At 45.9% G+C, this 21283-nt stretch overlaps 2 protein-coding genes across 2 annotated transcripts in view; both read right to left on the minus strand.

The window, feature by feature from the left end:
- The window catches only part of LOC111846772 (unconventional myosin-Va-like), a 29678-nt gene extending 12743 nt beyond the window's left edge, over nt 1-16935 (minus strand). Inside the window, exons 1-18 of the mRNA XM_072698709.1 lie at nt 16726-16935; nt 11354-11464; nt 10957-11128; nt 10606-10750; nt 9462-9618; nt 8617-8760; nt 7896-7977; nt 7622-7729; nt 6887-6993; nt 6352-6617; nt 5987-6068; nt 5413-5553; nt 5186-5311; nt 4530-4613; nt 1056-1208; nt 844-941; nt 501-587; nt 59-167 (exon numbers count right to left, since the gene is read on the minus strand). Of these exons, the coding sequence (XP_072554810.1) occupies nt 59-167; nt 501-587; nt 844-941; nt 1056-1208; nt 4530-4613; nt 5186-5311; nt 5413-5553; nt 5987-6068; nt 6352-6617; nt 6887-6993; nt 7622-7729; nt 7896-7977; nt 8617-8760; nt 9462-9618; nt 10606-10750; nt 10957-11128; nt 11354-11464; nt 16726-16752 (2199 nt within the window). The 5' untranslated portion in view covers nt 16753-16935. The remainder of the gene's footprint in view (nt 1-58; nt 168-500; nt 588-843; nt 942-1055; nt 1209-4529; nt 4614-5185; nt 5312-5412; nt 5554-5986; nt 6069-6351; nt 6618-6886; nt 6994-7621; nt 7730-7895; nt 7978-8616; nt 8761-9461; nt 9619-10605; nt 10751-10956; nt 11129-11353; nt 11465-16725) is intronic.
- A 1369-nt stretch (nt 16936-18304) lies between these two features.
- LOC111846718 (cAMP-regulated phosphoprotein 19-A-like) lies at nt 18305-21119 on the minus strand. The gene is made up of 3 exons (XM_023817199.2): nt 20882-21119; nt 19073-19195; nt 18305-18899 (listed from the first exon to the last, which is right to left on the minus strand). The coding sequence occupies exons 1-3, from the start codon at nt 20939-20941 to the stop codon at nt 18729-18731; spliced, it is 354 nt and encodes a 117-aa protein (XP_023672967.1). The 5' UTR covers nt 20942-21119; the 3' UTR covers nt 18305-18728.
- Between the last annotated feature and the right edge of the window lie 164 nt (nt 21120-21283).

Consider the following 21283-nt stretch of genomic DNA (forward strand, 5'->3'; position numbering starts at 1 on the left):
TAACTGGCAACTGGGCCTGACTGGTCCCTCCATGCATTTCTGTTGAAATTCCCTCTACCTTGATCAGCTTCTCCAGAACTTTCTTGCATGTTAACTTCTTGTCAGTGAGAACATCCTTCTGCTTCATTAGAACCCGATAACGACTGAAGAACTCTTGATATGTCCACCTGTCAAGACAGAAGCTGAACGTGAAAGTCTGATATGTCCACCTGTCAAGACAGAAGCTGAACGTGAAAGCCCAGAAGTTCTTTAACTGACAACAACATCAAGAGTTTTATGAATTGCAAGATAGTTTAGTTAGGGTTTGGGTGACAATTGGTGTGGCAAGTATACAATTGTATGTGCTGATGCAAAATGGGCAGAAAATGCTGGTCTGCGTGACTATTTCTATTAAGACACCACAGATAGTGTTCCACAGCACATCTGAGTGTGTCTGTCTGTGTTCATGTGTGTGTGTGTGTCAGCGTGTGTGTGTGTGTGTGTGTGTGTGCGTGGGCCACCTGGATGGGAACCCGGCTGCGGAGATTCGGATGGTTTCCAGGACACCACATGCTCTGAGCTGTTGTACTGCCCTCTTGGGGTCAAACCTGTGAAACACAAAAGTTAATCTAATGGAGGCAATGGGAGGTGACATCTTAGCCAACACAAATTGACCAGGCAGACTGAGACAGCTAAAAAGAAGGTCCACGTCAGGCAAACAATGTCAGATTCATGGACTGGAAGAGTTTTGTTGCACCCGAGACAAGCTATCTCCATGGGACAGGCCCCTTCTGCTCAGAAACCCAAGCTAGTTCCACCAATCAGAATAGAGCCACTCAAAGGGAAAGAAGAGGTACAACTTACGTAAAGGGCAGTTTGAAGTCATTTGGCTTGATACAGCGTACGTAGTGAGGGGTGGTGGCGTTCAGGGTTTCCATCAGCAAATGGAGTGAGTTACGAAACTGTGGAAGGGCAGGGAAGGGTTTGCTTCGCTTCAAAACCAAAGATGCCTGAACTCCTGCCTTCAGAAACATGGCAGGTCAATGACAAGGCAGGGATTTCCCATCTGAACTCACCTGCAGCCCCACGGTCATTCTGTGCTCCTTACTAGACAGGCCAGGGTGAGTCCTGTTGGGTTTGACGCTGAGCCGAGTCCGGCCACCCGAGGGAGGTCCGACCGGACTAGTGGATTTGTCCTCATCCTGAAACAGCTCTACCAGCAGCTCAAACTGCCGGCGAACAGAGACACTCAGATGCACTGGGATGACCTATCCTGCCTGTCGTGAACGCTAAGGGGACGCTAAGGGGAAGCCCCTTGTCCAAGTAAACTTACTCCATGTGAAATCCACGTGTTTAGATGAGCTTCACTGTATGGAATAAATACTTTTTCTGTGCCTAACAGTTACAAATTTGGGAAATTAAATTATTCTGTACACATTCACTATTATGCAGTACATATGGTACATTAATGATATATTTATTATGCTGACTCACCAACTAAATTTGCTATTCTGGTCAACTATTAGCATTCAGTTACAGCCACTGTGTCACACATTAATAATTGCAAGTATAGAGGAGGGAGACCAAATATGAAAAGGAAAACGTATTTAATTTAGGTGGCAAATAACTAGCTGTAAACCAAAAATGATCATTATTGGAGAAAATATTATTTAGAATAGTTCAGAATCATATGTTGAGATTAAAAAAAAAAAAAGTTTTTTTCACATTTTATGACATAAGATACGATTAAACTTTAAGATTAACCTGGGGGATATTGGTTTGCATACAGCAGCAGTGTGCATGCACAGATACAAACATCAAAAACTCAAGACCGACAGACAGCACAGCACACAATGTGCAAACAGCATCGTGCAGCATGAATAAAGAGAGAGAGAATTATGCTAAGAGGATGGGGGTGTTTGCTGTTTACATGGCAAATTTGTTTTACAGATAAAACGCTGCCCTGAAATAGCTGGACTAGTACATCAGGGTGGGCAGGGCCTGGTGGGGGCTACAAGGGCTGGTGGGGGCTACAGGGCCTGGTGGGGGCTACAGGGCCTGGCAGCGGGTAGCTACAGGGCCCGGCGACAAATGGCTACAGGGCCTGTATGAAAGATTAAATTTACTACATGAGTGAAGACGTACATGGCACATGCATGAGTCCAGTCCCAGGTACTGAGCCTTGTGAGGACTGCCACACAGACAGACACTGACAAACACAAAGGGAGGTAGTGTGATTTGAGCCGTCAGTCCCTGTGGTCTCTCTTATGCGGATTAAGTGTTACAGCCTTTGTTGCAAAAGATAATTATAGACTTGTGAAGGAAATATAAAGTGAAGAAAAGTTAAGACGAGACCCCTGGAAAGAAAATGAGCTAGTTTGTGCTATATGTGCTTTTCTCCTCTGAACCAGAAAAACAGACCATGTCAGAGAATATCTACCCCACCCACTTGCCCTCTGACCCTAAACATCAGCATGGCATGCTGGGAGCAACTTGACCCCACCCAATTTCCCTCTGACACCAAAACATTAGCATGTCAGACATCAACAATCACATGCTGCAGGATGAGTTAAACTCCTCCCCCTTCACTGTGACCCATACCAGACACACTGTGCTGAGGGACAAGTTTGACCCCTCCCATCTGCTTCATCCCAAGTGCTTCATCCCACATCCATCCTACCCCAGCCTCCTGCACTCCAGAGCAAAAGACCCAACTAGTGTTCAGACCCATGCAGTTCAGCTCCAGAATTCAAGAAGTGCATCCAATGAAGGGTGAGAATGAGAGGTATGAGTGAGTTAGAGTGAGACAAAAACAGAAGCCAAGAACCAGCAGGGGGCAGCATTGTGCAAATGCTGAGGTTTACCTTCTGTAGAGAAAGTTGTCAAGGTGGGGACAACATACACCAATAATGGATGGAGAAAATGCAAGTTACACCGAAAATGAATCCACAGGTTCTCAAATCTCTCAAAAATAATGTATGTTATTTCTCTCATAATATATGCAAAATAAGCTAAGTTGTAATGAATATTGTATTTTTCTGAGTGACAAAGAACAACATGCAACTGCTTCATCCCTGTAATCCCATAATACTGAGGAGAGGAACACAGTAATTACTAAATGCAGTGTAGAAGCACAGAGAGGCACGTACACAATAAAGCAGTTCATTTGAACATAAACTCCATAATTTTCACATAATATGACATTATCGCTCATCTTGACATTAATGTTGGACTTGGGTTGGTACGATTCTGGTTCCGACCCAAATCTCACTGGAATTGGCTCAGTCTAACAGCTATACACTTGTTGAGGGACGTATTAGATCATTTCTAAGCGCAACTGCTGGGCATGGATGCCGGAAATCTGATCCTGGAACAGGTAACTACCACCTTACTCGTTAAATGTTGTTTCACACCAGTGTCTTATTTTAAGGACATAAGATGACAGCAGCGTCAAATGATCCTTCAGCTGCCATTTTCTTTACAATGTGCTGAAATACAGTCAACAAGCTTCCCCTGCAACCTCTGGCCTGAGACCATGAGATGCTGAGCAGAGCCGTTCACTGAGGATACTGCAGCGAAATGGGGCGCCCAGCCTTTATGTGGAGGAGAGAGGGAAAGACACCATGAGAGTCTCGCCACACCATGGGCAAACACAGCCTCCATCTGAAGGAGGCTTCCATCCAGAGGCAGCACGTTAAACTTAACGGGGGACAATCGACCTGCCGCCTCTCTACCCGCTCCGTCTCCGAGGGAACGCAGCCTGGATCTGAAAGCTGGCCGGGCCTTTTGAAAAGCCCTGTACATCTAAAAGGCTCCTCGGTGAAATTCCCACCGCTTGGTTTTGAAGATACTTCTATATTTAAACTGCTACTCACACCAAGTCCCACATCAGTGCCGCGGCTGGAGAAAATCCAGGAAAAGAGGTGCGCACAGCACCACCATGCACTCCAGTGAAGAACGTCAGATCCTGTCCTACATACTGTACAGCGATACCAGCACTTAGGCACCAATAACAGCAGGCTTCTCATCAAGTGTGTGGAGTGCAGAATAAAGATTTTAAAATTCCTTTGCTTATTATTAATAAATCCTGTGCTGCAAATTTAATACATACTTTATGTATTTAATTAAGTATGTATTATGTGCTGCAAGGTGGGTACATCAACCATAAATGTACTGGTCATCAGTGCCATCAACACACTAAATTCATCCACCCACACTAAAAATATTTAGCAAGTCTTCACCTCACAGAAAGCCATCTGTTTTTCTCATTTCCAACAACCTTTGCTTGTTAAATGCATATTGATAACCCAGATAACATGTCCTCTGAAAGAACAGCAGGTGGCAATGCTGAGCTTAACCTCTGCAAAATGGAAACCTCTTTTTTGAGGTCATCTAACACCAGGCATAAAGTCTTGATTTCTCTAAAAACCATGATCTTGTTTGCCGCTCTTGATGGATGCCTTTCGCTCTGTTGTCCACAACACAGTAATCGGCAAAAGGTGCTTGGGAGTGGGCGACATCCCTACGGACGTCTGCCTGGAGATGCTCACCTTGCTTGCTTTTAGCACGGTGATCTGCTCTTCATTGACAGTGTCCTTGTTTTTCTCCAGAAATCCCTCACACTGATACTCCACCTAAAAACAAAAACAATAACTGTCGTAACTATGCTCTGTCTTTCCACACTGACAGTAGAAGACAGCTCCACCAGGATCTGGCCACAAGATTTAAAGGGCCAGTTCACCCTAAACATGTGTCTTAGAGGGGCTTTAGTGATCTATCCATCTAGGCTGTTCTGCTGGGAGTTGGCTACTTTTGGAGATACCGGCCATAGAAATGTCAGGCTTCTCTCAAATATAACGGGAGTGAATGGCATTCTTTCTGTGGTGATTAAAGCGCCAGAAAAATACATTTGAAAAATTCAACAGCAATGTCTCTTACCAGGAATCATGACCAAGTTACTGAAGATAATCCACAGACTTTGTAGTGAGCAGTTTAATGTAGAACTATTTTCTTCCACCAAACTCCACACACCAATCGTATCACTGCACAGAGGTTAGCGCCGGGGTGCTTGTGCTCATATCTTCAGCGCAGTGATATGGCTGGCTTGTGGAGTTCGGCTCTCCTGCTTACCCACACTGAGAAACCAAGACTAAGGTGGTACCAAAAGCCAAACCCGGGGCCACACAGGCAAGCGAGCAGGATGGACCTTGTCCGCAAAATGCTGCACGATGAAGGCCTTGTTTGACAAACGAGGCTTCTCGAAGAGGGAGGACATCTTCAGGTGCGTGTTATACAGCTTCTGAGCCCATGAGTCATCTGAGCCTTTGGGCATCTGCAGAGGAGGAGGAGTAGATATGTGTGTGTGTGTGTGTGGCGGGGGGGGGGGGGGTGGTTGCTCAAAGCAATCCTGACACAAGTCAGCCTGCCCCCCACCTTGCACTCTTCATCTAGAAGGTCCAGGATGCCCATCTTGGCCTCGATCAGGTTGATACAGGGCTGGTTGTCGTAGAAGTCAATGAGCGTCCAGGGGATCTGCTCCTTCATGTACTCCTCCTGCTCCAGTTTGAAGACGTGCTGCAGGAGTCACAAGGAGCAACTTTGGCAAAAGCACCACGACGTTGATCCACAGCCACCCAGAGTGCTGAGGCTGTCATATAGGGCAATACATAACCCAGAAAAACCCACTACTGATGCTGCTGGACAGAATGCTGCATTTGACAAAGAGTAACACGACCACAGATAGTTATACAGCAGGACAGGGATCCAAAGTGGACCTGACTGGTCACTGGGATGCACAGCATGATAATTACTAAGTCCTTTAGCTATAAAAGGAACATGCATTGGATTAGCAGGTAGCTGAGAGGGAGCAAAAACGCGGACCATCTGTGGGTCTCGGAGGACCAGATTGGGAAACACCTGATCAGATAACAGATTCTTATTTATCTACATCTCCCATTTTCCAGGTGCCAGCAAAGTGCAGGAGATGGATCAAGAGATGCCGACTCACCATGTTAAACTGCTGTTGCAGCTTCTCATTGGCATAGTTTATACAGAACTGTTCAAAGCTGTTAACCTCGAAGGTTTCAAACCTGCATTGAAAAAAAATAATGAATGAGACTGTGTGAAGGTGACAACACAAGACTGCCATTTATGGTAAAGCTTATAGATCTTTAGCTGAATTGTTTTTTGAAAAGTATTTCTGTCATCAGTGAGAGGTACAAAGTTAAAGAATCCAGACTCTGATGACAGAGCTTGATGGGAATAAAGTTCACGAAGTGTAATGTCACAATTAATGCATGTTTGTAAAGGAGCCGCAAGCCTGTCACTGAGGTGCTGGTTAGTGAGCGGCGCACATGCATGCGGTGCACACACCCGTAGATGTCCAGCACCCCGATGAAGGAGTGCTGTCTGACAGAGGACTGCAGGGCCCTGTTGACACGATCCACGATCCAGCTGAAGAGCTTGGCGTAGATATGCTTGGTGAGGGCGTCCCGGGCGTTCACAGCCTGCAACTTGGGCAGGGGCTTGATGTACGTCTCTGTGGTGGTCTTCAGCTTCTTGTGGCACAGCCAGTGGGCCATGTCCTGGTACGTCACACCCAGGAGCTCACAGAACACCATCAGGTGGCTGTTGTTAGCCTGGAATCAGAGCACTAAGCGTCCGTCATGGACTGGATCATCGGAGACTATCACCACTAGTATTTCACAGAACCAGAGTATTCTGCAGCACCAGAGTATTTTACAACACTAGAGTATTCTGAACCTCTACAATATTCCACACCAGCAGAATATACTACATCTGTCTAACTGCACAGATCCAAGGGCCATTTCACTATGCAGTGGCCAGAAGACCCATTTAACACCATCAATGTCCAAATGACCCACCCCCCGACACATGCACCCCCCACCTGGATTGTACTGCTATCAGCATCCCGGTCCTTCACTTCCACGTTGCCGAGATGGAGAATGGCAGCCAGGACCCGAAACACCCCCATCTGATATGAGTCATTGATCCCTAAAAAGTTACAAAAGTGCAAATAAAGCAGGTGGTTATTTCCAGCCAGCTGATAAAATCAGCCAACATTAAGGCTCCAGGAATTTATCAGCGTTGGTGACAAACCCACCCATGGAGAACCACTGATGTCTCTTAGAACATTTATGAGGAGAAAAGGGAATCTGACAGTAGAAGATCCAGAGAGGCTATACTTCCTGCGAAATGACGCACCAGGCCTAGCCAGCTATTATTAGTAAGTGTTACAGCTCACTCTATGGCTAGGCCATGACAGAAAGCCTGTGTAGTTATACAGTACAGTAGGTGTAGTACAGTACACCTAACCCTAAACCTAACCCTAACCTTAACCAACCCAAAACCGGCACCACGAAAGAGAAAAACAAAAGAGATCCATGTCTTGCTGTCTCGGGTGCTTCTGTTAAGTTTAAATGTAAAGTATTTTATCCGTTTTTTTTTTTGTGTTTGTTCAACATTGTAAAAGTATGTATTATGTGGTTGCTTTTAGGTTAAGCTATGGGCAATTTTAAATTTGTTGTGTTCTTGCTAAAAAACCTACTGGTGTCTAAATTTTTTACGGTATAAAATTGCATTGTCTGACATGATTAGCTGACCACAGGTGACTTTCCATTACCCAGTAAGGTGAAAGCGTTTCTGGTCATGGACATCTCCTTGGCGTCGTCCACACCCTCGATAATCGGGCTTCGACCTTGGTTGGTACACAGGAAGTCCCCCGCACTGCCTGGGGAGGAACACTGATCATCGGCGGTCTGGCTCCTTAAGGATTACGGACCTTTCATCTAGCATCTACAATCAACTGTCTAGCTAAGCTAAAAGGATCTGACAGACCCGACTGTAACAAGGGTCTCGTGATCTGTCCCACTCCCAGCAGGGGGAACCCACCGTACCTAATTTAAGGGCCTGAAACTCCGTCAAGTGGGAGGAGGCACAAAGCTGGTAGAAGATGTGGTAGTTCCTTTCATCTTCTGCCTGGGAGGAACGAGGATTCAGACAGGTAGTTAGCTTTGTTCAGCTACTGTCGCTACAACGAGAAAACATAGTTTGCCTCACTGACAACACAAAAAGTCATCTGTTAAACTGCAGTCAGCCTTACAGTAAGAAGGCATGATGTTACACTACCACCCAAATGACATGCAGTCAGTAGGCCAAAGAGCCAGAGACTGTACACTTATATGGAGCATTAATATCATATCAAAGGCTATGTCCGAATTCAGGGGCTACATCTAAGGCTGCATTCAAGGACGGAACGCGCCACAGCGATGCGACAAGGCTGCCCCAATTCAAGGGCTCCTTCAAATCTGGTTTTCTTTTGAAGAGTTTGAAGAGAATCCACCGGTTGGATCCATCACAGCCCAACATATCCCAAGATTCATTGCACGGACTTTCGAAGGAGGCAGCCGACAAAGATTATGCAGACCGTGTCTTCCAAGGATGCAGCTCCTGAGCTCGGACTCAGCCAATGAGAGTCACACCGTCATCGAAATACACCAGTGCAACGATTCAATATTTTTTACTTAATAGAAAACAAATGGAAGCTGAAGACCTTGGTTATGCATATATTAAAGGGGATTAAAGTCAAAAGTGCCAGGGGACAGATGGCACGCTCACCTGGAACACCACCCGGGATTTCTCTAGCAGGTAGGTTCTCATATTCGCTCCAATGATGCGGTGCCTCTTGTCAAAGCCGATCTCAATGTACTTCCCAAAACGACTGCTGTTGTCATTCCTAGTGGTCTTGGCGTTTCCAATGGCCTGGACAGAAAGGACACACACACACACACACACACACACAAAATATCTTTGCATATTTATGAACCATACATAGATCAAGGTGATAGGTGCCTAAATGAAATGCTGTTATTAAGCGGAGTATCATGTGGCTATAATGAATAACTGAATGCAGTATGTGCTCTTTTGGGTCACCAAGCACACCAGGCCCCACTCTGAGGCTGTTCTTGTGCAGTTTACTGTGCTGGGAAATTATTCATACAATTTTTTTAGGCTCAAAGTCATCTGATGGCCTAGTTCAGTGCTAGGAGACCGGGGAGATGTGAGTCTCTCTCTCTCTCTCTCCCTCACTGGAGGGACAGCGACATCAGCAGGAGCGGCCTGGCAGTCCCCCGAGAGGCCATCTTCCTTCCCCCCCACCTGCCTCTCCCTTCCCACAATGCCTCGTTCTACCAGGACCCTAGCTTTACTGTCACCACAACACAAGACAGTGGAGATTTTGTGACCGCACTAAACGAGAAAGACGTATCACAGCTGCCAAGTGCATCATCAATCCATTTTTCTACAGCTCATCCAGTTTCTGTTTTCGTATTGCAGTATTATAAAACACATTTTGAATTTGAGCGGAACAGTCTATTGCCAGATTCCCTAGTGGCACAAATTAAATGATCTGGCTGGTAAGCAGAGTCTTCTTCATGGCAGATTATCCAGCTGGAGCCCGATACCTCCATGATGGGGTTGGATGCCAGCACCTTCTCCTCCACGTTGGCCTCGCTGGCGGACCCGCTGACCGTGGCAAAGTAGCGCATGGCGTACTTGGCAGAGACGGTCTTGCCCGCGCCGGACTCCCCGCTGACGATGATGGACTGGTTCCTTTCATCCCTGAGAAGCAGGTGGCATGGATGAACAGTGGAACAAGATAAAACAATAAAATTCCTGCATGCACATAACAGTTGGGGGCAGCAGGATTTAACGAAAGGGACATCTGGCTAAAAGATTCTGGTCATTTCTGAACGGTTGTGCAGAAGTTAAAAAAGGCAGCGTCGCCATCTGTATAAGCAACTTTCTATAAAAATATCACCTGGAAGGCAACTAAACATTACACCTGGCCTTGGGGAATCTTTTCCCCAGGAGGGGAAGACAGACCAAAATCAGCCAAGCGACGACATACGCACATAGAGACAAAAATCAGCAAAGTGACATCATACGCACACAGAGACGAAAATCAGCCAAGTGACATCATACGCACATAGAGACAAAAATCAGCCAAGCAACATCATATACACACACACATACAGATACAGATAAACCCTACAGTGCTCTTTCAACAGAGTGAAGAATTAAGCAAAAAATGAGCAGAAACACCAAAATGTGACCAGAATAGAAATAAAAATACTGTATATTTTGTCTCTCTTTTCAAGCCAAAAGAGACAGTTCAAAAAGTTAACTTCAGGTCAGGTGGTAATCCCAAAGGAACAAAACAAGGGGATTTAAACCTGCAACCTTCTGGCCAGGTACCTGAACCAGGTCTCGACCATGCTGTAGAGCAGCAGATGCTATTGACTTTGAGCTCTGAGCTGGAGGGATATGGTCTGCCCTGCCTCTTTAAGACACATCTCACTCTCCGTCCTCAAGGATGTACCTCTCCTCCGGAGGGAACGTTTAAAAACTGACGCCGGTGCCTATTTAGGCCAGCCTCATTGTGCTGACAATGTGACGACCTACAAATCTTAACCTACAAATCTTGCGATGCCAGGAATGAAGCCCCATGCCGACAGTCTGATGTGGCCAGCAGGTCTTAGCGACGCACACAGACAAAGGACATGTTTCAAAGTGCGGAGGGTCAGAGTGTCTGCATATGCAGCCAACCTGGCCATCTGCTTGTAAGCCTCCTCTGCCACGGCAAAGATGTGGGGATCCATGTCGCCCATATTTTGGCCGCTGTAGGCGTTGATGATGTCTGTTCCATAGATCGGGAGGTTTTCGTAGGGATTGATGGCCACCAGGACGATACCTGCAAAAATATCGCAAAGCTCAAATGAATCGTGCAAGATCCATACTCCAAATCAAGCCACAACTATGGAAGCCATATTTCAGTGGAATTATTAAGGAGAGCATTTCCCACCCGTGTGAAAAGGCAGATGAGCTCAGCTGCTCATCAGGACACTGAGACTTTGAACCTAAAGATGTCAGCTCAATGCAAAGAGGAGCCACACGTACCGCAGTAAGTGTAGATGAGCTTGGAGTCGATGAAACGCACTTTGAGGTTGTGAAGGACGGCAGGTTCATGGAGGTAACTGAGAGCGGTGAGGTCATTCTCGCCCACCAGAATGTCAGGGTTCCGAAGGGGGGGTAGGTTCGGCGCTTCGGGGTCCAAGGGATGCTCGACATGCTGAAAAGCGCAGAGCGGTTTGGTATGAGTAGCCTGGAAAAGTGCCATGCTGCATTATTCAGAGTGAAGATGGGCTCCTCTACGGGTTCAACTGCGGAGCATAAACATGACACATCGGGTAGGTGAGCGAGGCCTACAGAACATTTCTGCATGCATAAACCACAACACCCTCTTCCTACAGAAATGGACAGAGGATTATGTGGAGTGTGAGCGGCCACATATCACCATTCCATCCTCCAGCAGCAGATGCAGCACAGAGTCCCCTTGCTTGTAGTCCCTGGTCAGCTCTGCAGGCTTCCACACGCCTTCTGAGTCGGGGACCCATACTCGGGCATACTGTAGAGAAGAACACGAGTCAAAGGTCAGAGAGCCCTCTGCTACAAAAAGTTAGGCAAAGGGGCCAAAATGCAACCAAAAAGGTCAGAGTTCAAACCCGCCAAATGTAGCGAGATGATCCACATGCAGCCTACAGCCAGCCATACAACAGCTAAGCTTTATACACTGCAGTCTGCCCCTTCAACACTTATTTAGCTATATTACAAATAAGGGTTTTCCCTACAAGAGGCTAATGCTAAGCTAGCTATGTTTAGTACCTGCATGAGAGTGAGGCAAACAGAAAACGGGCAGCGTGAGAGAAAGCTGCAGGTCAGGATCTAATTGATTTCAGGAACATGCCATCATAGGATTTCTCCTTAAGACAAACTTGAGATGTATGCAGACTCTTTACAGGACACTTCACATGTGCAAAGGTGCAAGCGCTGTGTGACAGGACAGCAATGGGGACTTATGACTTTTTAGGGATGGGTTAAATTGTACTAGGTAACCATGGTGACCGCTTTCTGACTCTTATCAGTGGCCAGATTATGGGGGTGTTCACAGTTCACAGCACTCGTGGTCACTGGTTACCTTAGTTACAGCCTAACACGCTGGCTATTACAGATAACTGGCAGTAACTATGCCTACAGCACTCCTTCTTGCTGGTTACCATTCTGATAGCCCTGCTTACCTCACTGCCTAGTTCCCCCCTATTCAAATCTGGCCCTCGATTCCAAATCCAGGCCTTGTTTTCAAGTCCCCCAGGTAGTTATCTTAATAATTTTTAGCTCTAATTGGCCAGAGGCTTCACAACTGGTTCTCAGGTAAAGGAAAGCTGGAAAAACAGCAGTGCTCAGCCCTGGAGGACTGTGATTTGAATAGCCCTGGCCTAGTCCCTAGTTAACGCGGTGATAACCCAACTCACAGCACTGCCTGTAACAGGTTACTATGGTAACAGCCCACTGGGTCACTATGTGACAGGTGACAACAGTTACAATCCAGATGAGTCAAAATCTACTAGCAGTACATGTACAAAATTACAACTGACTAAAGCAGTAAAACATACAGGCAACAAGACAGAGGCATGCTGGGAAAGCTGTCTGCATGGTTAACTGAGCCACGAGCACCACAGGGGAGAGGTCACCACTCTGTGTCATAGGAGTCCATCTGCTTGTCTGACTCTTTTTCAACCTTGTCACTCCATCCCTAAGTGTCTGACTACATCAAAGATCCCTTCTAACTTTACATGACAAGACCACTTATATTAATCACATGACCTGGAGGGGCAATGGGACCAATTGGCCGTCAACAAGTCACCGCTCTAACCTCATCCCATCAGTATCAAGAGGATGACCATTTAATGGCCACATGTTTATGATGGTTATCGTCATGAGAATATCCTTCTGTCCAAACAATTACAGTATGACGAATAAGCTGAAATAATCCTTACTGCACACAGCAAGTCCAGTCACCTGTCAGAGCTGGCCTTGCCTCATCCTCTGATGGCGGTCGCCATGAACACACGAGAGCACCGTCCATGAGAACAGCACTGAAAGTGTCAAAGACTAAGTGTGAAGCTGCACGTGCTAAATCTGCGTCGCTGCATCTTTTCGTGCGTCGCTGCCCGTCTCAGTTGCTAGGAGCCTGGATGATGAAGCATAATGCCCAGAGAAAATGTCCAACCTCCTCCTTCTGATAGATTTACAGCACAGCATAGAAATCAGAGAGTCTAGGAGGAACTGTGCCAAAGCAGAATCCTCAAAAGAAGCCAGAGGGAGTTGCAGAGAGCCAAACACGCACCGGGGCACAGAGCACCCCGGCTGTGGAGGAATCACATGGCACTGGAGAGAAGAGAAGCGAGGAGGTAATCCCTTCGCAAGAGCCCACCCCCAGCTCAGGGGTCATTCTACAAGCTCGTAACCTGGGGTCAGTCTCCAGCATGTAAACCACACACACCTGGACACCCAGGGGTCAGCAGTGGCTGGCTGGTCTGACAGCCAGAGAGCAGCTTCCTGTGAAACGCACAGAAGCAAGGTCCTTATAAAACATCACACAATTTTATAATCTATGTCACACAACCGCAATAAATAACCCTGCAGTAATCATCATAAAGCTTTCAAATTTCATTCATCATTGTTACTCTCTGGTGGACCTTAATTGAAACATGGTGGATCAGAATGCATTATATTTGACTCCACAACAACTCTAACATGATTATAAAAAGATATACAGGAGAAAACTTTGCTATTACAAAACAAAGCAAAGTGAAATTATATAGGTATTGAATTACACCAGGTATACTGTGCACTTCTCACATTGCAGAGTTGGAGTAAATAAGTGTAAATGTCCCAATTAAAACAAAGACGAGAGGTCAGGCCAATAACATTCTTAAAGGACAAATGGAGGTGAAGGACCTTGGCACTAGCATTTGGTGAAAATTACTCCCAGCATGGCGAAGGGTGATCTGCAGATTATGAACTTACTACCACTGAGCACCGCTTCACTCTCAACTCCAGACCAGCACCGGTTTCTCTCTCCACTCCTCCGGTTTTGTTTATGTTTGACATCACGGAGAATTAAATCTGTTCTCTCCATATTCACCTCAGCTGTATAAATCTTAAAACCGGAACGTCAAAGCTTTGAAAAATGAGACGAATCTGAACCTGACCCTCTCACTAGGCAGCCCTGTTTCGTCCACCTTTATCCGGGCTTTAGGTGGGCCCAGGTACGGCATGGAACAGCAAATGGACCTTTGGGTACCGAGGAAACTTCTTAGGGCACTATGGGTAAGATGAGCCAAAATGGACCTGATGCAGAATGGAGAACTCAACCCCAATCCTCTTCATAAAGCAGACAATAATGAAACCATTAAAGTCAAAGACTAAGGCAGAAATGTCAGTCAGTCATCAGAATGCAATATGTATTTACCTGTGAGGTAAACTACTACAAAAATAAGACTTTCACAACAGATCCATTGTCACCATTACTTGAACTATTTAAATCAGGGGTACCCAATCCTGCTCCTGGACAATCCTGTCCATTACATTACACTCAAAGCCATCCAGCTTCCTATGTGCTCCTCTGCCTGCCAGAACAGTTCAATCAAATGCCTGTTTACCCACAATGCTCTGCAGAACCCCTTGCTGGAAAGAGAACATCATTCTACACACCTGAAGCACCCCTCAAGGAGCATATTGCTGGTTGTTTGTGGTTCATCATTCTTCAAACCTGCATTTTCCCCACTTACACCAAAACGTCGAGGTGCATTTCCGAAGTAGTGCGTCCATCTTGCTCTTACATTCGGAGCTAGACACGCCTCTGTAGCTGCTGGGCCTGCATGTGATGTTCAGGATTGGGGTGCGTGTTGCTAAGTGCTTCCCCGCCTACAAGGCAGGGTCAGGGCGAGCAGCGTCGTGGGAGGCAGCCTGGAGCGGCGATGCAGGATGAGTCAGTGCAAAGCTGGCATGTCGCGTATAATCCAAAGTCTAATAAAGGAATTCAGTATGTGCTCTGTGATTTCAGCATCCCTCCTAGCATGATCCCTTTGACAGCACTAGCTGAGGACCAGCCCAGAGAGGCTTTAAAGGCCGTGACATACTCACTACACTGTCAGAAAAAAGGAAACATTTGTACCTTTGAGGGTACAATTACTTGTCACTGGGGCTGTACCCTCAAGGGTCTGCCAGTTGCACCCTAGCTGTAGATAAACGTAGCTTCAAGGTATAGAATTTTTTGTGCCATTGGAGGTACATTATTGTTGTTTGTACCTTGGGGAACAAATCTATACTATAAATATAAAAATGTACCAGGGTCGTATGTTTTTTCCTGACTGTGTAGAAATGTAACAACTTGGTCGGAGCAGCAACCTGACAGGTGACTTTTGCCATCTTATCGCATCAAACAAGCCAATACAAGTTCTACAGGAATCCCTTGTGCCGCTAATAATGCATTATTAAGCTGCAGGATGGCAGGCATTCAGGAACATGTCTACATCACCTCTTTGCCAGTGAGTCCCAGCCCCAGTCCACGTGCGTTTTTTTTTTTTTTTTTTAGATCTCTTTAAACTGCTAACAACCTCTGTGCTGAGAGAGAAGGTTAAATTGGGTCTATTAGTACAATAATTAGTTCAGTCAATCCAAGTACTTAAGCACTCAACTGATGACTGTACACACCACGAGCTGATAGGTCCAGAGCAAAACCCACCGCTGGACCACAGGAACCTTCTCTCGTTCCTCCTCCGAATTTTAAACCTGTCTTACAGACCTCCAGCTCAGCCATGGCGGTACAGCGTGATTTTAGGCTGCCCTGCTTCACCATCACACATGAGCTTCTCTTTAAGGAGCAGGACACCCGAGACGTTCATGCTGGCTGCTCACGGTAACCTACTAAGATGTAAAAAAAAAAAAAAAAACACGGACTGTAACCTATAAACTAAACATGGACATACGAAGCCACATTCCTCTTCCTGAATGGAGTTGCTGAATACATCATGTGCTTTGTGGCTGATGTAAATTGAATACTCTGAGAAACCCCGTTTATGCACCGAATGCACATCTACAAAATAATACATTAATAAACAAGCGGATCTGTAGCATCAGCGTGCCCCCTTTTGCGTGTCTATAATTGGCACAGCAGCCAACTTTGTATCAAATCATTAATTTGCATTAATCCCACACATTCAATCACGCCAGCATTTTCTAAACATCATCATCACAGATGCGATGGCCATGGAACACCGCTCCTCACGAAAAGAAGTTTGAGTCCATTTTTTTCCAGTTCAAACACATTCATATGAATCACCGTTAACTAGGAAAGGGCGAATGATCCATCACCTCAGCAACACTCACAGAGACACATAGAAGCACTAAAGAGAAACCGTTCAGGGTACAACGAAGCGCGTCTCGGCACCACGATCATCCTGAGGACTCTGCCGTGACCCAAATCCAGCACCCAGCCTTTAGGTAACAAACTATCCCACAGCAGCCGCACAAAACCAGCCGGGGATATACACGCTCCCTCTCAGGTTACAGGATCCAGGCAAAAAAAATCACGGATGCAGCGCTGTCCCCTCGTCCAACCCAAATCAATATAAATGTTTCCTCTAGTTTCGCAAAATTTACAAATGAGTGAAGCATTTTAACTACGTAAATGAAGGACCGTGCATATCCAGGTGGCACCGAAGAGTTAATAAACACCAAGACATCATGCAACACGATGAGCTGCAATCGTCATCTCAGGCTCAAAATATAACTTATATAAAACTGCATATATGTAGGTGTTACCTTAGTATACAATTCAAACGCTGCCATGACCGCCAGCTTAAGACTTCATCCAATCTTCGCTAGCAGAGCATCAAGCGGGCACTTCATTCATCTGAGTTTTTATTTCGTTGTCTTCGTACCTAAAATGACACTTTGAAACGGAGCCCGCCGCTATTTCCACATGCATGAAAATGTATCTGTGTTAGAGTCTCTGTGCATTCTGGGTATGATGGATAAGGGGATACAGCGGAGACCAGCGCTCTTATGGTTCCCTATTAAACGGGTAAGGACCTCCCCCTAGTGGAGGGAAGCTGTCATTATTCGGGACGCGGGGTAGCGAGCGCTTGTTTGACCGCTTTAACACTGGCATGTCAAAACTATCTTTAATTATCAAAATCCAAATGTATTTTCCACGAATAAGAACTGACTCAATGAAATGCTGGCCTTTATGTCCTACCCGTCTTTTAATTTACTAGCTTTTCAGGTTTAATTGAACGGTCTACTGAATTAATTATACGACGCAAATCTGGTTTATGCATTTGCTAATTTTAAAGCGATCATTATACTGTTGAACCAATGTTAACTCCATTGTGCTTAACCTTGTACGTTTCAAATTTAGACTTAAGATTTACATCAAATGACATTCAGTCGTTATTTCCAATCTAGCCTTGTTCAGTTGTCAAGGAAAGGTAACAGGTATTGATGGCCAAAATTCAAATTCAAAAAACTTTATTTGTCCCCTAGGGGCAATTAAGGCACACAGGGTAGTTGACGCTCAATGCACCATTTGCCTTATTTATTTATTTGCCTGCTTAGCTACCTTTACCAGGACGTCACATTGAAATTAAAATCCTTTACAAGAGAGACCTGGGACTTTTTGACCCCATTAGATAGTTCTCCTAGTTTGCGATGGGCATGCTTTGTGCATTTTTTTTTTTAAATATAGAGCACCACCTAGTGGGGTCAAAAAATACAGCAAATGGTTCATGACATTTTGCCCATCACTACTGAGAGTTCCTTCCAAAACCATGCTCAGGATAAAAAGCTGGAACACAGATGATATTGTCTCACCTTTGAATTAAGTAAAACATTCCTCCCACTATTATTTGGGAAGTGTGAGCTTTCCGTTTTAAAGCAAACAGATGCATCATCTGAGCTGTTGGAAATGAGTGGTTGACGCTTGTGGTTAACAGGAAACAAGGCCCTGGGTGCAGAAAATGTCAAGAATCAACATTTATGCAAAACTATTTTATTTACAAAACAAAATGGCACCAAAGTGACAATACAGTCAAATGCACGTGCATACTTTCATGTAGTGAGTTAAACAAAACCTCAGCAGGCCTGGTCTCAGGTCAGTTTTTAGCACACAGTTGACTTATTTCTCAGGGATGATCTCAGTGGTGGACAAACATTGTCCAGGGAAGCGCGTGACCAAGACAGCTGAATGAGAGTTTAAGGCCATTTTACAATCTGACAGAGGTGGACAAAGAGTACCTCTCAATCCAGCATGACGTACGCTCATTTTAGCCCCGAGCAAGCAATTCTTTTGGTCTGTTCTTTAAGTGTACATTATACATATACATACATACATATATGTGTGTGTGTGTGTATATATATATATAAATAAAAGCGCCATTAGAATGAGATGTGGGTTGTTACGGAGAGTTACAGCAAACCATTCAAGCACATACCTTCATAATTTAGGGGAAAAAAAGACGAGGAATGATACAGTAAAATGTAAAACCTTCTAAAACGTCATCTCCAGCTGTGCACACACACACTTGCAGTCACTTACGCTACGGTACATTTTAAGCTACTAGAAGAGTCCTGCCTGGGATTCCTCAGCCACTCAGCTCTAGTCCAGGTACAAATCCAAGTCTTCTGGAAGGTTATAGTTACAAAATTAGGGAGGGGAGGGGAAATCAGGAAGGAGAGCGACATGAGAGAGCATGGAGGTGCAGGGCAGCGTGGTTAGAGCGCAGAGGGGATGAGGGCGGAGGAAAGCAGCTCCGCCAGGCTGTGCGTCAGACAGCCAGCTTGCTGGCCACCAGGGACGGCTTCCTCTGGGGCAGGTCCTGGGGAGTGGGAATATGGTCACCCGTAATCTCCGTCTTCTCAGCTGTGGCCGCGGGCAGCTGCTTGTTCTTTACTTTGGCCTTGGCCATGTTGTAATCACCCGAGTCAAAGTACTTTTGCTGTGGAGAAGAGGCAACATGGCAGTGAGATAGAGAGATACTATGCTGTGACTAGTCTATCTAATAGTAAGACCTCTAGCTAAGTTGGATGTTGATAACACTGTCTGAGGTCCAGCTGACGGCATGGGAGTTACAGCCATCAGGTTAGGAGGCAGGACCCAGGTGTCTCTCACCCCCTTCTGGAGTCGCTTCCTCAGGAGATCTGAGCCTCCCGGCTTGGCTCCCAGGTTGGGATACCGCTTCTTCAGCTTGGCCTCCTCCGCCTTCTCTGGGCTGATCACCTTGTCCTCCATCTCCTGCAGACAGACATGAGGTGAAGGCTTCACTCCACAGGCTTGGAGCTGCCTCAAATCACTTTAGAGACCCCCTCAATCTCTTACCCCTCTGCCATAAAATATGTACTTTTGTGAGCAAACCGATTAAGGGGAGATCATGGGACCATTACCAGCAGAGCCAGGATGCATTCAGGTAATTCAGCTCTTCACAACTGCCAAGGTTCTGCCTCCTGATATCACCAAAAACTTCCACAGAACTCAATAACAGAATTACAAAGACTGATTTTTCCCCCACACAGAATCTGGCAAAGTTAAGACTGGCTTGGCCTGAGCAGCATCTAGTTTTCATATCATCATATGGTGTGTTGGCAACATTTTCAAAAAGCAAAGCTATTCCAATATTTTGAAATCTTGGTGATAAAATTCACCAAATCGAGCGGGGATATTCCCAAAATACCTCAGTATACCAAATTACCCCCAAAGACTGATGTAAGGCTTGTTTTCCCAGCAGTATTTTCACCTAATAAAATGCCAAAACATTGTTCACTCTGAAAACTGACTAATTGGTTAGGGTACACATAGCGAATACAATCACACATTTAAAAAAATCAGTGGGTACTGATGAAAAAAATTCAGTAGCGAAACATGACAAAGGACAGAAGGCCACCAGATCTGGCCGCTGCATTTCATACAACCCAGAGGTACATTTCAGCCAACTCACCTGAAGTACTTATTATTCACAACTCATTCAGACAGAACAGCATGCCGCCCAAAGTCGTATCAGCTGCCATTTCGCTTGTTACAGCCCATTAAACAGTAAGAAAACACTGACAATTTCCAGTGAGAAAACACGTGTAGTTAAAACACCAGAAATGAGCGGGAACTGAAATGTTTCTATGCTTTGGGAGCGGTATGGGACCGGACCTCAGGTCAGAACCAAACCGACACCTAGTACCAGTGATTCTCATACATTACGCCAGGTATTCAGTAACACTAATCTAGAGTTAACACGTAGTGGTCCCCATAATCAAGGCCTGGGGTACGATCCAGTGATAAAATGTCATGCAGATGGGTGACGTCGGCCATGCTCGGGGGGTGTATATCGCCATTAACACACAGTAACATTTCTCAATGCCATGGGAACAGGAACCCTAATTACAAGCCTTTCCCTTTGAGAAGCAGCATGCAGGCATCTGCATTACCAAAGTAACGTCCCCAAATCCCGGGGCCAAAAGCCGCCCTGATCAGACGGTTTCCCCGCCAGAAGCGGCATGCAGCAATCTGCATTACCAATGCAGCACCTCTGACGACGGACATGCCTACGTCAACCAGACGCAATTACTGACATTATGGCGCTACATATGCGAACAGCTCCGTTAATCTAGCTAAACCGGGGATTAATCACTGGCATCTAATGCATCTGCAGACTGGTTACATTGAGGCAAATGCGACGACTTATGCGACAATTCTCCACACGTTAACGCGAATGATGCGCCAAAATCGAACCAGTACCTAACTAATACTTCACCATGACACATGTACGACTCCGATCAATCATAAATGATCGTTAACACATGACCCAGGGCCAGCTGGCCACTTTAATACCGCATACTGTAGCATAATACAGCACTAGTTCACCCAGAAACACAGGCACCCCGCTCCGTCTTAGAAAGCCCTCACAGCCGCCACGCCTACGCGTATCATTACCCGCTGCTCCTCGCCGGTTGCCTCCTCCGATGTCTTGGTCTCCTCGATTTCCTCTGACATACTTGCGAGAGAGGACACAATAAATATCTGCGCACAAACGCCGCAGTCCCACGGACCCGTACCCCAGCGGAGCGCTCTGTTAAAGTTGCTCCCACGAAAAGATGGCCGCCTGCCTTCTACGTCACTTCCGTGCCGACCGCCGTGTCGCCTGTCTCGTCCTGTCCTAACTTGCCCCCCCCTCCCCGTCCGGTGCAGAAGCGCTGTGATGAGCACCCTGTGTGCACCTTATTCCCATATAACCTTGAAATGAAGCTTTTATACTACGGAGTTTGCTTATGCCCTGGATTGTTCATTGGACTTTGGTAATTGTCCCATTTTAAGGCATCCATCCATCTTCTTTAA

This window comes from Paramormyrops kingsleyae, chromosome 13 (assembly GCF_048594095.1).
Source record: "Paramormyrops kingsleyae isolate MSU_618 chromosome 13, PKINGS_0.4, whole genome shotgun sequence".
In the NCBI taxonomy this organism is placed as follows: domain Eukaryota; kingdom Metazoa; phylum Chordata; class Actinopteri; order Osteoglossiformes; family Mormyridae; genus Paramormyrops; species Paramormyrops kingsleyae.

Excerpts from the sequence above, each read along its gene's own strand:
- LOC111846718 (XM_023817199.2), bottom strand. The coding sequence starts at position 20,941 with ATGTCAGAGGAAATCGAGGAGACCAAGACATCGGAGGAGGCAACCGGC. Across the intron at positions 19,196-20,881 it reads CAACCGGCGAGGAGCAGCGG|GAGATGGAGGACAAGGTGAT; the intron begins GTAATGATACGC and ends GTCTGTCTGCAG. Across the intron at positions 18,900-19,072 it reads GGAAGCGACTCCAGAAGGGG|CAAAAGTACTTTGACTCGGG; the intron begins GTGAGAGACACC and ends TCTTCTCCACAG.